This window comes from Gymnoscopelus braueri (genome assembly GCF_963280865.1).
Source record: "Gymnoscopelus braueri genome assembly, chromosome: 19".
Taxonomy (NCBI): domain Eukaryota; kingdom Metazoa; phylum Chordata; class Actinopteri; order Myctophiformes; family Myctophidae; genus Gymnoscopelus; species Gymnoscopelus braueri.
Window position 1 is genome coordinate 24,525,420 of NC_137621.1, and position 16,498 is coordinate 24,541,917.

Below are 16,498 nucleotides of genomic sequence, written 5' to 3' on the forward strand. Positions count from 1 at the left end.
TTCTGGGGGAAAGGTTCACCAAAAATAGCAGATCTACAATGCGTTGCAACGCATTGTGAGCTTGACTTAATTACTGCCACGTTCAACAGCATGACTGACTGTCTGGCTACTTGTCATACAGGCTGAAGTGCCATGTATTATAAGTTACAATGCAAGCCCAACACAACATTTTAGGCAAAGCTTTGCACTGCAGTGAGTACTACAGAGCTGCTATTTGGTGTGGATTAGCATAGCACAGAAGCAAAAGCTTCATGTACAAACTGGGAAAAATGTGCTCCTGTACATGCTAACCATGCTAACGGAGGCTGAAGTCGGACATCCCTGTGCCGTCTGCAAATGTCTCCAAAATAAAAGTCCTTCTCTTCCCAGCTGCTCCTTCAAAGCCCCGTCCAGTCAGGGCTGTTTACCAGTTGCTCAACACCGTACGTCTATAACTCGGTGTCCCATTTCACAGAGTCAGCAGCACAGCAAGGGTGTGTGAGCAGCACAGCAAGGGTGTGTGAGCTAGGGCTGGGCAATTAACTGGAAACATATTGAAACGGATATTTAGAACCAATAACAGACTTAATTTTGAACATAATCGAGAAGTAGGTTTTATGTTTTTAGTTTTATTTCTTATACATCAACGAATTCACACGAATTTATAATCAACAAAATCGATTACCCACTTAAGGAGTAGTTCACCCACAAAATGACTTTATTTTTTGCTTTTGTCGCATCCCTGAGCCAATAATTTGATGAACAGCGGAGACTCAATGGAGACTCATTGAGTCTCCTCCGCCGGTCATCACATTATTGGCTTAGAAATGTGACAAAAACGAAAGAATCTGCATGAATTCAAGGCTTCATGGGCTGTGTAATTGATAGAAAATAAGTCATTTTGTGGGGGAACTACTCCTTTAACACATTGACCGCCGGGCCCGTAGTTCTACGGGCCGTTAAATCCAACGCTTAACCGCCGATCCCGTAGCCTACGGGCTGTGGTGCTTTTTCCTTTTTTTCGAATTTTTTTTTTTTTCTCAATTTTCCGGTACGGCACATTTCATTGTAACACCACCGGAAACAGAATTATTTGGGATCCGGTTTTGACGATCACGCCGGCTCCCATTCTAAAGTCTACACTGAAACGCCATTTTCTTCGATTGTAGTTTTTCTCCTCGCTGATCACTGTTTAACATAAACCGTTCTAACTCAACAATGGATGCCCCGTTTGACACGTGGTTTGGACTGGTAGACACAGGGAGATGTCCGCGATGTTTACAAACAGTGCACAGATCAATCTTAAGGATTTTAACGACGTCTATGGCGACGTGAAAAAAACAAAAAACAACAATAAAACGTTGGCACTGGTGAGTACATTATGAGATTAACCTCTGGCGGTCAATGTGTTAACAATGGTAGCATACAAAAATTGTGAAATTAACCGATCTACAAGCCAACACCACATTGATCGTCTATTTTCTCTATATTTTTCATTCTTTGTAATCGAGGCAATGGTTTGAAATAATTGTGATATTGATTTGAATTCATATCAGCCAGCCCTGCTATGCACAAGGGGTACAGAGTACAAACAGAAGGATACTAATATCTCAAATAAATGTAGCAGAGTCATTTCAGGCTGCACCTCAACCCCTAGCATTCCTTATCTCCTCGCATCGGTAGGCCTACTTGTTGCTTATTTACATAGACGCTAGATATAAGGTCAGAGGCATATGTTGTTTACTTGTTCACACATATGCTATATACTCTATTTATGCAGATGTGTGTCGTTTCCTTCTCCACAGATGCCAAATGTGTTATTTAGACAGATGCTAGGTTTGATGTTTACCTGGTGTCCTTGTTACTTTGTAACACTTAATTGTTTTCTTTGCACTCTATTTACTTGACAGCTTTGCCTATTGTTGGCTGACTAGAATTCAGGCCATTCTGATCTTGCACTTTCTATGTCACTCTGGATAAGAGCGTCTGCTAAATGGCTTGTAAATAGACACACATAAATGCCCTAGCAGACGACACCTGAAGGTCAACTGAAATGACACGCCAAACTGTCCGTCAACTTGCAGCCTATCAGAGCATTGTGTGTGTGTGTGTGTGTGTGTGTGTGTGTGTGTGTGTGTGTGTGTGTGTGTGTGTGTGTGTGTGCGCGCTACAGATAGGGTTTAATTGAAGATGTAAGTTATCAGATGACCCGCCACTCTGCTGTCAGTCAGGACGCAGTCACCACAGTGACGCGTCATGGTGCTCTGCACACTGGTGACATGGCTGTATGCACGCAACCATGCACACACACACAGACAAAACACAAGGACACAGACATACAAAAGGGCACACGTTTATGCACGCAGAGATGGGTGCACAGCACACAGCCACACACAGAAATGCACACACATACAGGCGCATACGTAGACACATGCACACACCCCGCCACACAGAGAATGAGTACTCGCTCAGACACACATGTAGCCATAGACGGGGAAGGGATGGAGCCACATACATACATACATACGTACGTACGTACGGACAGTTAAGGGAATTAGAGCAGGAGCGTGCTGGCAAGACAAGTTATTTTGGTGGAATTGACATGCTGCACTGCAGCCAGGCACCAAGACAATCTAATTATCTGAGAGGGAGACAGAAGAGGGGGAGAGAATGAGAGATAGAGAGAGAGAGACAGACAGTCAGTCAGTCAGACAGAGAGGTGACATGGGCATTAGGGACTAGGAAAGAGAAGGAAAGGTGATGATGAGTTAGTTGTTTATTTCGTAATTGTAATGACTGGGTGAAAATAAATGACAAGTATTCCAAAGTGAGGAGAGTGGACGACGAAAATACATATTTCCATGGCAACGTCAACAATGCCAGAAGACAAAACTAGAGATACTAGAGTCACTGCTGCCCTTAAATATGGACCCTAGATTTACACTCCAGACTTCGTTACGGAACATCTTGTTTGGAAGCACATGGAATTGCATCTGTGACGCTTGCATGCATGCTAAGGCTGCACAATTCATCGAAAATCATGATTTTATTTGGTCACTGTGCCAATATTTGTCTCCTCACCATTACAAAGGGGTTAATAACCAAAACATGGTACAACCCATCTCTCTATCCATCAGGTTCAATAAAATCTATTTTTGTTTTAGTGTTTAATGGAATATGATGCCCATTAACAAATTACCAATACTTTATATTTGTGGTTACAGTACTAAGCCAAAACATCTGGGTGATCACTTTAGCCATAATCGTGCATGCACAACAGCCAGCCAGCATGTTCAATAGACACATGTTAGGGGAACATTTGGGGAATCACCGGAAATGCGAGAGGGGCAAAATATTACACCGGCTAATAATTATCATTACAGTGTCCTCTGTCGTTAATGGTGCGGAGATGCAGACATTTTTCTCTCTTTCATCATCTCTTCCTCATCCATCTCTCTCTCACACTCTCTCACTATTATAAAATGATTCTCCACTCTTTGCATGCCTTTCTGATAAATCCTGAGATGGTTCGTCCTATCTTGAAGACAAAAAGGGATTCTTTCCTGTCCATCGAGACTTGACAAAATATATTAGCTGCCATCATCCACGTGCATGCTACCAGCATGCAGTACAAATACAATCCCAGAGAAGACAGTTACTGCCACACACACACACACACACACTACAGTCCAAACAGGAGCATGACTGTGTTCTGCGACATAATGGCCAACACAGCCACTCCCATCTCACAGTAATTCCATGAAGACCTGCTTCAGATTTCCCCTGGTTTCAATCAACAAGGCTAAATATAACCATGCTATTTGGCCTTTCCTTTTTTTTCCTCTTACAGACTTAATGACCACACTGCGTGTGCGTGTGTGTGTGTGTGTGTGTGTGTGTGTGTGTGTGTGTGTGTGTGTGTGAAAAATAGAGCGAGAAACCATGTGACTTATACCGCGTGTGTGTGTGTGTGTATGTGTTTGTGTGTTGCGTGCGTGTGAGTGTTTTCAGACCGTCACCGACTCATCTTGGCCACCAGGGGGTAGCCTAATTAATTTAGTGGCTTGCCCGGCAGCTCATAAAGACATTACTGTGTTACAAAACCTGCTCAGCTCAGCACAGAGCTGCACAACATGCTGAGAAGCAACATGGGGGTCAGCCCAGGATGCAACAACATTTAATGGTGTGCATGGGAGGGGGGGGGGGTACTCAAATGTTTTACTTAGGTAAAAAAGTATCAATACTACAATGTAGGAATACTCTGTTACAAGTAAAAGTCCGGTATTCAAAATTTACTTCAGTAAAAGTACTGGCATCAAAATGCACTTAAAAGTACTAAAAGTACTCCTTATGCAGAATTGTCTCATTTTAAGTTTTCAAAATGTATACAAATCTTTTGAAAAAAGCAGATCTACAAGCCGGCTATTTGAGCTTGTCAAATAGCCGGTGTATATAGGACTGAAGTGGTTAATGTATGTTTTGTAATAGTAAAAAATCTACAAAGTAACTAGTACCTAAAAAGTTTGCAAATAATTGCAGTGTAGTGGAGTAAAAGTACAACATTTATCTCTGAGATGTAGTGGAGTAGAAGTAAAAGTATTGAATATCGGGAAATACTCCAGTAAAGTAAAAGATACCTCAAAATTGTATTGTACTACAAAAGTACAGCACTTGACTAAATGTATTTAGTTACTTTACACCACTGCGTGAATGTCATTCAGTACCATTCCACTCCTTTTCACAAACCTTACTGGGTTTCCTCTCTGACAGCTGGTGCGGAAGGTTAACTGGGGTGGCAGAAAGGCATGCACTACCTCCACGGACCCTAATGCCCGATTTGTACCCACACTGAACCATGGTGTCCCGCTCAGGAAAATAGCAGATCTATCAGCTCACAACGTGATGCAGTGCGACGCATTGTGAGCTTGTAGATTTTCTGAGCAGGACACCATCGTACAACGGAGTATAAATCAGGTTTAAATGGATCCGGCCCACGACCACACACATGGCTACCCTACACATATTGCATGTGACCGAGTATAATAATACGATCCAATTTTTTTATGAGCTTCCAGGAATGGTGAACTCATACTTTACCAGAGGATCTGCTTAAGGTTAGGGACTGAACAGTCTGGCCTGGAGATGAGATTATACCGTTAGTAGCCAATGCTGTAAAAATAAATAAATGTCCTTCGAAAAGCCAAACTGTATTTTGAGACAGATACCGGTAGTCCTTTTCCATGTTAAAAGGTTAAAACGTCAAATGACGGAATAAAAAAATAAAATGCACCTCCAGTTGGAATAAATCTGACATCTGCCTTTAGAAAAAGAGCTAGCTTTCATCAATTGCATGTTGGCTTCACAATCTGGGAACTACAGCCTTGCAGCAGTGTTGCCATATTTTGCCACAGAAATAAGCAACCAGGTCTATGAACTAGGCTGACTAGGCCACATGAACACTTTAAACCTATATACATTGGCTATTTGAAAATAGCCGATCTACAAGCTCACAAACTTGTGAGCTTGTAGATGTTCTATTTTCAAAAACATTCTTGAAAAAAGTGACACATTTTGAATATAAAATGTAATTAAATGGGAGGTCCGTGGACAAATACATATTAATTTGGGGGTCCTTGCTTGACATGTAAATGTGTTAACAACATTTAGGAAGCAAGCCCAAATAAGCTACTACACTTCTGAAACAAGCCCAAAAAGAAACTGCAACCCGCAACTACCAATATTTACAAGCGACTTTACAGAAAAACAAGCGCAAAGTCGCTTATAATAAGCAGACATGGTAATACTGCCATGGAGTTGTAGCTGGGAGGTTATAAGAACAAGTATTGGGTGGGGGGAGTGGGTGGTGGGGGTAGCATGAGCCCTGTGCGGGCAGGCCAGAGCTGGGCCGGGCTGGGCCTGGGTGCCCTTTATCAGCCCTGTCAGGGGGAAAATGCAATTCACGCCTGGCTGGGCTCTGCCCTGCCCCCTGTCCCTCTATCCTCCTCTCTGCTGGCTGCTGGGATTAGGAAGAGAAATGTTGCTGCTAGAGAGGTGACACATCCAGATGCATGCGATGCGTGTGTGCGAGCGAGCGAGCGTGCGCGTGTCTGACCACCTAGGATTAGCGTGAGGATAGGAAGGACTGAAGGAGGGTTGAGTGACCCTGGTCACAACCTTACACAAACCACAGACGAACAACACCGCTGAACATCCAGTAGGACACACAATACCTCACCAAGGCAAAGACAGTATACGCGTTTCTCTCACTCACTCACTCACACACACACAAGCATCTCACCATCACCCTCCGGATAAGCCTTCCAGCCTCGTCTCTCCTCGTGTCACATCCTTCCTCATCTCTACAGTCTGGCTGACAGCTCTACCCTGGCCACGCTCTCTAAACCCTGTGTGTGTGTGTGTGTGTGTGTGTGTGTGTGTGTTTCTCTCTATCTGTTTAAGCAGCGCCATCCGTCTGGTCTCTCCAGACTTTGCCAGTAGGCATTCCACCAACCAGCTTTCTATTTTCTACTCTAGGAATATATATTATAATAGAACATATTTATTGAGGAGGTAGGTTTCACTGCTCCTCTCTCCCTCGGTGAACAGCTGAGCGTGTCATGGTTTTTTCCTCTGGTCAGGCCAGATTTAGACCGGACTGCTGTTACAGCCATGTGGCGGTCGTATATTAGCGACTTGGTACACATTCTACGAGTCCACTGGCCTGAGCAAACAGTCTATCAATAAATAAATAAAACAACATAGCGGACATTTATGGCAAGAATAAGGGGTGTGAGAGAGAGAGAAAAGGAGAGCGGGAGAGGGGAGTAACTAGAAGGTCATGGCTTTAAGTCCGGTTATGTTGAGCCGTCACTTCACTACTTCAAAGGGTTCTTGTATGAGATGTTCACCAGGCTTTAGGAGTGTCTCTCAAATTACTGTGGAGCATATCCACTTAATGTTGATTCCCCTTTAATTGCCAGCAACTGAAATGACAGCTGAAGCTCAAACCGTAAGCTCTCCGAGTGAAGGACAGACATCCGAGCGCTTCATCTACCATCTTTTAACACACAAAAACATGTCTGAGTGTCCTTGAGCAGGATGTCAAACCCCTCACTGCTCAGTCACACCGGGTCGCTCTGTGTTGAGTGCATTGGTAAAATTGCATATGAAATGGGAAACTCTAAACAATGAGTCCCTGGTGGCGTCTATCAACTGCTCCCCTGGTAAATAACGGCACAGAAGAGAATGCGAGCGTCATGTTAAAGCAAGGTTGAGGTAAAGAACGGTTGTGAAAGAAAGCATGTACCAGTGTACTGTATCTGAGATATTTTTCCTAGGAATCGTCTCGGCCCAAAAGTTCAAAACTTTTAATCCCCACCTGAGTGAATCAGATTTTGGTATCATTACCAAATATTACCATATTATTTGATTAATAAAACGTATATATCGTTGTCTGTAACCGCTTATCTCCATATTTCTGTAACCTCTTATCTCCATATTTCAACTTGTATGTCTTTTCGCAGATTAATGTGAGTTTAAAAGAATCATAAAAAAAGGACGGTTTTGGACATGCATGGTTTCCACCCGACAACGACGATATCTTATTGACATAATGTTTGCCGAGATAGTTCTATGATCACAGAGAGGATATCAAAGTGATTCCGTTTTTTCCTGAACTCTGTAATTGTTTCAACCCAGTTTGAACGACGAAAGCTGGGATATTGTCTTTAGTTGAGCAAAGCATTTTGAGACAGACTTGTGAGTCTCCAAGTCGGTAAAAGGGTGTGGGGGCAGAGGGAGTGCAAACAGGGCTGTCACGATTATGAAATTTCACTTGACGATTAATTGTCACACAAATATTTGCGATTAACGATTTAATGTTAGTCGTTGAACACCGGAACATGTGAATACAAATTCCATCGCTGTTTGGCTTCTAGGCTTTGAAGTTGCACAGGGCAGATATGACAAATAACCTAAATAAACAAAGAAATTACTGACATAACTTTATACTTTCTAGAAAACCTTAATAGTGCAAATAGCCGATGTACAAGCTCACAACGCTTCGCAACATGTTGTGAGCTTGTAGATCTGCTATTTCCACTATTTTTTGAAAATGTTCGAAAGTATATGAATATTTTTCAACGTGGAAACGATTATGCAAAGATAATTGCTATTAGGCGATTATGTAATCATTGTGATAGTTCTAAGTGCAAAAGACAGGGACACAGAGCAGGAGAGGAGTGTGAGTGACAAGTTTGCTGAACCATCAGCAGCCATCATTACATTGATGATACGTCACCCAGATCCACTGCCCCGGGGCCCCGGCAGCCACGGGTGTGTTCGGATACCGTGGCCCAATACTTGAAGAGCATCACTATTGATTTGTCGATGCAGACAGATTATGAAATGTGCCTTACTCATTGCTCTCTCCAATACAGATTTTAATGGAGAACAAAACAATTTTTATCTTAAACAGCCATTGATATGTCAGAAGGCAAATTTTGGAGTAAATGCTTGCCAATGATACTGCTGAAACCGACTGGACCCTAGTGTGTGTGTGTATTACTATACTTGTCAGAGCCAAATATAAGTACTATAGAAATAGGTATTGCGAGGACAGTTTTCCTGGTCCTCACAAGAGAAACTGATGATTTTAGGTTTAAAGATTTTTAGAGTTAGGCTTACAATTATAAAGATTCAGTTTAGGATTAGGCATTTAGAGCTTATGTTTAGGGCTTGGGATAAAATTCAAGCCCCATTTATTTACAAAATAGCCAAAGTATAGTAATATAATACAAACGTGCTAGTGTGTGTGTGTGTGTGTGTGTGTGTGTGTGTGTGTGTGTGTGTGTGTGTGTGTGTGTCTGCTTACGTCGGGGTATTCTTTGACAGGCACAAAGAGTTTCTCCTGCAGGTGGATGATGGGTCCATGGGGATCAGGCAGTTCCAGGGGGTGTCTGTCCTGCAGGCCGTTCACTGAGTCACTGTACATGTCCTTACGTACTCTGTTGATCTCTGGAACATAAAACCAAAAGGCCATAAGGTCAGTACAGGTTAAGAGAATGACAAGCAGCATCTATGTCCGTGTGCAAAAACGTATGACCGCACACGTAAATTAAAGTCTCAGTAATTTGCCATTTGTGCTAAAGCCAACAGGCTTTGACTCAAAAAAGTATCAAACCCCGCACTAACATTTGTGACCATACAAAACGAATTGAGGAAACGCTGGCAATTGCCTCACAAGTCATCCAGAAGAAAAATTATGCACTAAATGCAATAAAGACGACTTCTTGGAGCGATAATTAATATTTGAAACTCAGCAAGGACTTAATGCACTGAGTGAGATAAACATGACTTGTAGGTTCTTTTTTTGCCGCTTCGTCTTTATCGCAAGGGGTTACGGCCACCTCCAGACACCTGGGTTCTTTTCCCCGGTGACTTCACTAATATAGCAGTCTGTTTGAGTGGCTAGGGCAGGACAGGAGAGGGAGCAGGAGAATCGCTCAGGCTGAGGTATATGCCTTCAGATCTGATCCCCCTGTCAGATAAAACTAATGGACCTAAAGGGATTGGTTCTCTCTCATACACACAGGCTCTGGAAATGGAGACTTCCGTTGGAGTCTCATACAAAACAAAAACAAAAAAAACTGAGTCGTGGCACATCCAAATTTCACCTCTCTTTTTCGCTCCGTCTCTTTCTCACACACTATTATATAGGCCTACACACACACACACACAGAGCTGAGGAATGTGGTCCAGTGGGGTCGGCAAGACAAAGCGCTCATTCATGCTGCACAGTGCGAGTGTGTAGCGGTGTGATGAGGGTCGACGGCTGCAGCCGTAACACCCTTTAACACAGGAGACACACATTGGTCACACCGACTCACTTCCCACATTCAACAAACCCAACACAACACACACACAATCCTAGAGCTGAGCAGGAGATACTGTATATCGGCAGACAGGAGGCATTCAATAGGAAAAACACTGGGAGGAATAAGAATGCACAGAGTGAAGCGAGGATCATTTAAGAAGTGTTGACGGTGAAATAAAGAACTGACTATGGCACGCCTGGAGCAGAGAGGAGTACGCTGTGTGGGGTAAAGCTATACCTCTACCTGTAGGGCCTTGCAGAAACCCTGTTACTCTATTCAAAAACTCAGGCTGGAAAACCATACACTGACACTCTTCTACCGAAATATTAGGCCTGACCTCACAGTGTGACCCTGACTGGAGCCCCCTGGACCCTCTATATCACCTATGTTCGGGTCACGGACCAATTTTTATGGCTCGCAAGTAAAATATCCCCTTTATTCCTACATTTAAAAAAAGTTTAAACAAAGAAATCTCCAACTTTTCGTCAATTAAAAACAATCCCAACATTTTTCAAAGGTATTCCATAAGTAAATAAAATAAAATAAAATCTATAAAATCTCTTTTGGGTCTTGAGCTAAAAAGTTTGGGAACCACCGTTCTAAATAAGGAAAGATAGTGGATGGTGAAGGAAGGATAATAATAAAAAAAAAAAATATATATATATATATATATATATATATATATATATATATATATATATATATATATAGGCAATTGCTAAGTGTGATATCTTTCCCCTCAATATTTTCTGTTAAACTGGCGCTACCTTTAACAAAAAATCGGCATACCGAAGCAAGCCACAGAGGGGTTTCGGCTTTGGAAAACGGGTCGAGGGGAATTTCCTGTTGGAAGTGAAGAAATGTTTGCTCAGAATCCCCTGATAACAGGATTGACAGGGGCGTGATCGATGGGGTCTCTGACACTGATGAACACAAACACACACACACACACACACATCTGGCTAACAGCTGTGTGGATCAGTGGCGGGGCAGCACCTTTGGGACACATCTGACCGTACAAACAAGGTGGGAGAGATCCAACCTCGAGCCAACTCCCATTCTGACCCTCACGCATTAGCTCACTGCTCCGTCTAGAGACCACAATCCACTCGTCTCCACCCTGAAACAGGAGAAATCCTCCTCCCTGTGCCGAGGCCCAAGGTTAGTGGGAGGACGCTGTCCATCTGTCCCCACCGGCACCACTGACAACACAGACCACATCCTCCACTTACGTTTTCCTATGAACATCTGAGGAGGGAGGCAGCGAGACACAAGACGGGAATGTGATCTGGACAACACACGAACCAACCAAGAAAACAAATAACTCAACAAAAAAAGAAAAGAGACAAAGAAAAGGCTACTTAGAAATATATGGCTTTGGCGTGTTCACCACTTAAACCCTGAAAATCAAACAAATAAAAGTGATCAACCGTGTGCCACGTTGATTCATCTGAGCTGCTAACTGGATAGAGCGGCGTTTTCCAGCCTACATCAATAAACGGTGGTGAGAGCCTTATTAACCCATTAGATCCGGGAACGCATCTGTGTCATTTTATATTATAGCTATAACCATTATTTTATAGCGCATAGCTATGGGCTTGTAGATCTGATTATTTATTTATATCGTGAAGATTTTTGCAAATCTTTCATTTCATATTTTTTAAATTGATTTTTTTTTTACTCAAATCTTTTCTTCTGTGGGTCCCCATTTTGAGATTGGTTCGGCGGCCAAATACATATCATTTTGGGGGTCCTTGGCATGAAAAGGTGTGAGCACCACTGATATAGCAACATACGTTTTTCAGAAACCCTGTTTGATTTAGAAAACATTTGTAGATGCATTCCCGGATTGAATGGTTTAAACAAGCTACTGTGTGTCTGTAGAGGTGTGTGTGTGTGTGTGGGGGGGAGGGGGACCATTGTTGATGATGGCTAGAATGGAATTAAACGGTCTGCATTGCGAAAGTCAAGTGGCTCTACCTGGCTAACGAGACGGCCCACCACCTTCACCAGGAGCATTCATCACTCATGACGACAGAATGAAAAAGGGAAACATGTGCGCAGACGTCGACACCCGTTCCACCCCCCCCCCCCCCCCCACAAACCCAACCTTTTGCAATTCCATTTCCTCCTGCCGAAATGCCACATTAACATAAAGGGGGCCGTGCTGGGCCATCAGCGGAGACGTGCGACATTTGACAACCTCTAATTTCGGCGCAGCACAAATTCCACACCCGGGTCTTTTCTGAAGCGCCGCGTGCACCTGAAAATTACCCTCTGCCTCGCGTAGCCGACAAAAGCATTTGTCTAGACGTCCACGTCCTGGCAACGACAAGAAGACAGGGGGGACAAAAGGAAAACAAAAGAAGGAATGTTGTGATTTGAAATGAAAGGGGAGGGAGGGAGTGTGAGGACTCACAGAGTACTGGGGGAGAGAAGAGCAGGAAATGAAGCAAGGAGAGCCGTCCTTCAACTCTGGCATTAGCCTGCACATAGGACATTGTGGCGGAACGTTGTCATTTGCGGTGTGTGTGTGTGTGTGTGTGTGTGTGTGTGTGTGTGTGTGTGTGTGTGTGTGTGTGTGTGTGTGTGTGTGTGTGTGTGTGTGTGTGTGTGTGTGTGTGTGTGTGTGTGTGTGTGTGTGTGTGATGAGGTTATATGAGGGTGGGGAGGGCTGTAACAGATCCCCTGTCATTCCCCCCTCAGACATCTCTCAGCCCAGCGCTAGTGTGTCACCAAGGACCTGACTCTGCAAACTGAAGCTCGTCACACACACACACACACACACACAGCGTTTCACTGTCAGGCCTGTCTAACCACCAATGGGTAGACTAACACACACACACACTTAGAAAGGATAATGTCTCTATTCAGCTCTTTATCTAGATGACAAGCAGGAAGAAACAAACCTTGACCTTGAGGAGTGACCAGAGGACAGAATGGAAGGGATAGGATAGAAAAAGAAAAGGAAAAAAAGCACAAGAAAGAGAAGGTGCTTTAAAAAAAATAAGTGTCATAATGTGTTTGAGTCGAGCTGCCCCTCATTGCTTCCAGGCAAGTTAAACTACTTTTTATTTCATTTTGCCCTCTCTCTCTCCAACCCCCATACACCACCGTTTTCTATTTTCTTTCCTCTCTAGTTTTGCCCTTTTCTTCTCCAATCTGCAGCGGAGAGAAAAATAAAATAAAGAAAATGTCACAGTCCATGTCCGTGGAGCCCCTATTTGCCCCGTGTAAGCTCCCATAAAAGAGAAGATTTCTCCTCAATGCAAGAAATTACGTTTAGGGGGCTGCGCACCAAGAGGAGGGGATGAGAGGGGGAGAGAACAGGGGGAATCAAAGGACGAGGAGGGAAGAGTGGTTTGAGGCGAGAAGAATATGGGAGAGACGGCGGGGGCGGGGGCAGCTGTCGGCATGAGTAAACGTGAACATTATGCGAGCGAGTGAGGACGGAAGGCCTTTCACTTGCAGGTTCGAGGGATCGCGGCAAGAATGGAAAGAAGCCGAGCACATGGCTGGAAGCTAAAGGAGTTGGTACATGTGAGCGAGTCCGTACGAGCCTTCTCAGAGGTCAAGAGGAGGCCACACAGCTAAAAAAGCCTGTACATTCTTTACATTTCTGAGTCCAGACATCATTAACCCTTTAAGACCTGAGGCGATTCTTAAAAATGTTTTCTAAATCCTAACAGTTTTTTGAAAAAAAAAATTAAAAAAAAAATTCACGATTTTTCAAAAATAGCAGATCTACAAGCTCGTAGCGCGGCACCTATGAGCTTGTAGATCTGCTATTTTTGAATAGCCTAAGAAACCTAAAGTGACACAGATGCGTTCCAGGTCTAAATGGGTTAACCGCTACACATTATACGCTACTTCAAATACCAAACTTCTTGTTCTATGGAAAACTCTGACGCGAATAAAATGCAAAACTCCAGCAAACACTACAAAACTATCAAACTTTATTTACATATCAATGTTCATTCACGGTGAGAATAGGACCTTCAGACCTTCGGCCAAAGCAAAAAAAACAAGTCAGCCATCGTACGATCCCTCCGTGAGGAAGAAGCCGCCAAGAAAGCCCTCATTCACCCTGGTACACCCTTGACCTCAAATCCCCCTCTCCCTTTCTCTCTCTCACACACCGCCTCACTCATATGAATGTGTCTCCTACCCCCTGCCGGTGGCTTCAAGCGGGCCCCGCTTCCCCGGGCAGTGGCAGCAGTAGCTGCCCAGTGGTGTGAGATCAGACTTTCACCTATACACACACACACGACCCTTCCCCCAACGCCCCTGGGTGCTCCGCAGGAAAACTAGGCCTTGACTGGAGGGAATGATAATAAAAATAGAGAGAGCAAAAGAGGGAGAGAGAGAGATATAGGTGTACAAGGGAAATGGAAGGGGGAAAAAAAAGTGTGCTACATGTATCCACTCATCTGTGAGTGATCTTTGACAGGCTACCTCTGTGTGAACACAGCACAGGGGGATAGAGGGAAGCTTTTTATTAACCAGCCCTACCAGCCCGATGCAGGAAATATTTTAACCACATTTAACCCTGGCGTCCCTATTTTGAGCACGTCATTATATATAAACATTGGCTCATTATGATAAAGGTCTAGGAAAATATGTAAATTGATAACATGGTTAACAACAGCTACGTATGAATCTCATATATATATATATATATATATATATATATATATATATATATATATATATATATATATATATATATATATATATATATATATATATATATATATATGCTTGGTGAGAATCCCCTATTTCACTGCATGCCATCTAATGAATTATGGATTATCTGATGATATCCAGACAAACCCTGTTCACTCGTGCACTGATTTGCTCAGGCTTAACAGCCAAACCTGAGCATCTCAACCCTCCTCACCATTCTCAGTAGGACCCCGCTAATGTCTGACTACCGCCAATGGTGCAGGACACACCGCAAAAACAATAGCCGATTTTTTGCCACAGACAATCGATGAAATGGCATGACAGGGCATTTAGAGTAGTGGCGCTGCTAGTGATCTGGAAGAAAAATGTGGAAGAGACGACCGGGAGGCAGGGACTGGACGGGTGGGGGACATGGATGGAAGAGTAGACAAAGTTGGGCCTCTGTGATCCGACATAATCTGATTAATGTAAACACAGCACTAGGACTTTTGGCAAGGACAGGGGAACAGAGGAGAGGTAAAAAGGAGGAACGCAATGACAGAGGAAGACAGAGAGAGAGAGATGAAGGGGAAGGTCCGGAAGGAGCTAATGTAATCAGGTTTAGGACCGGAGATCAGCCAAGTAGACCTGTCCCACTAGAGGAGGATGGAAAGTAGCCCATTTAGAAGACTAAAATAGACCTGCACCGTAGGGGCACTTTAACTGGTTTGTCCTCACCCTGTAGCTCAATGTAAAATGTCCTCCAGGCCATTTCATATGCAGACATGTGTGTGTGCGTGCGCGCGTGTGTGTGTGCAAGCAGTGAATAAGCGGTGTGATCAGCTTTCCACAGTAAAGCAGCTTTAGATGCCTTGCGATGCCTGGTATTAGGCCGATAATACCTACCATTGAGCACACCACCAATTAAACCTCCAGCCAACATGATGTTCAATGGTTCAAAAACTAAGAGCCATGTCAAATTTACAATGGTCTGCAATCAAAACTGCATACACACACAGACACATAAAGGGGTGTGGTTGGAACAGGTGGGAGGGGGCAGCACATCATGTATGTTACCCAACCCCCACTCCATGTGCCAGTGGCAAGCGAGGCAAGATTCCAGCGAGGTACAAGCTTTTTCACTTTGATGGCATGCACTTTAGCTATCACAAAGCCCAGCTAACCATTGCGGGGGCAAGGATTTGAGCTTTAATGCACTGCCTCTCCTTTATTCATTCCACAGACGACTTTATCCAAAAGCGACACTCCACTTCAACAGTGGGGAGGGGTTGGCAGTGCCGGCATATGAAAAGGCAGAGACTTCTTTTAAAGCAGGGAGGGGGAAGGAAATGCAGTGTGTATCGTTAGGGTTGAGTGAGCCATGAAAATGGATGCATTTCTCTGGCTTATCGACAATTTACAGCCGTCCCTCTCTCTGTCTCTGTCGCTCTTCTGGGGCGTGGTGGGGATAAAAGTTGTCTTCCTTATGTCTCCGTCTTATTTTTACCCCCACCCCAAGAACCCCAACCCCAGTCAATCTCTACAGTAGCGCCTATATGCGTGGTCCTTTGATGTTCATATGCACATTTTTTTACAGGGCTGTTAATAAGCATGCTGTAAAAATCATATACTCCAAAAGAAGATATCGTATGTTGCTGCACTACTATCAAAAAAAAAAAGAGGGAAAAAAAAAGGGGAACATCGCCTGTGCTTCAGTCTTGAAATGTGTTATTTCTATACCCTGGGGACAAGTGAAGCTTGGCAACTGAACATCCACTACAGATACCCAGTGCCAGAAACAAGACTTAAAATCTGTGATGTCCCACCGCTGTCGCTGTGCAGTTCCACAGAGAAATCCAGTGACTTCCCTGGAATCGGGGTACATTTTCTGGTTCTGCAAACACCAAAGCAACAATAAAATCAAAACTGTTCAACTCTGCAAATTGTTTCATGTGTCCCACACAAGAGATTGTTCCTCT

The 16,498-nt window shown here is 43.7% G+C and overlaps 1 protein-coding gene across 4 annotated transcripts in view; it reads right to left on the reverse strand.

Annotated features, from left to right (window-relative positions):
* Window positions 1–16,498, reverse strand: part of qkia (QKI, KH domain containing, RNA binding a) — an 89,974-nt gene that overhangs the window by 52,019 nt on the left and 21,457 nt on the right. For all 4 annotated transcript variants that reach the window (XM_080413676.1, XM_080413677.1, XM_080413675.1 and 1 more), the window contains exon 2: window positions 8,852–8,994. In XM_080413676.1, coding sequence (XP_080269802.1) covers window positions 8,852–8,994 — 143 coding nt within the window. The remainder of the gene's footprint in view (window positions 1–8,851; window positions 8,995–16,498) is intronic.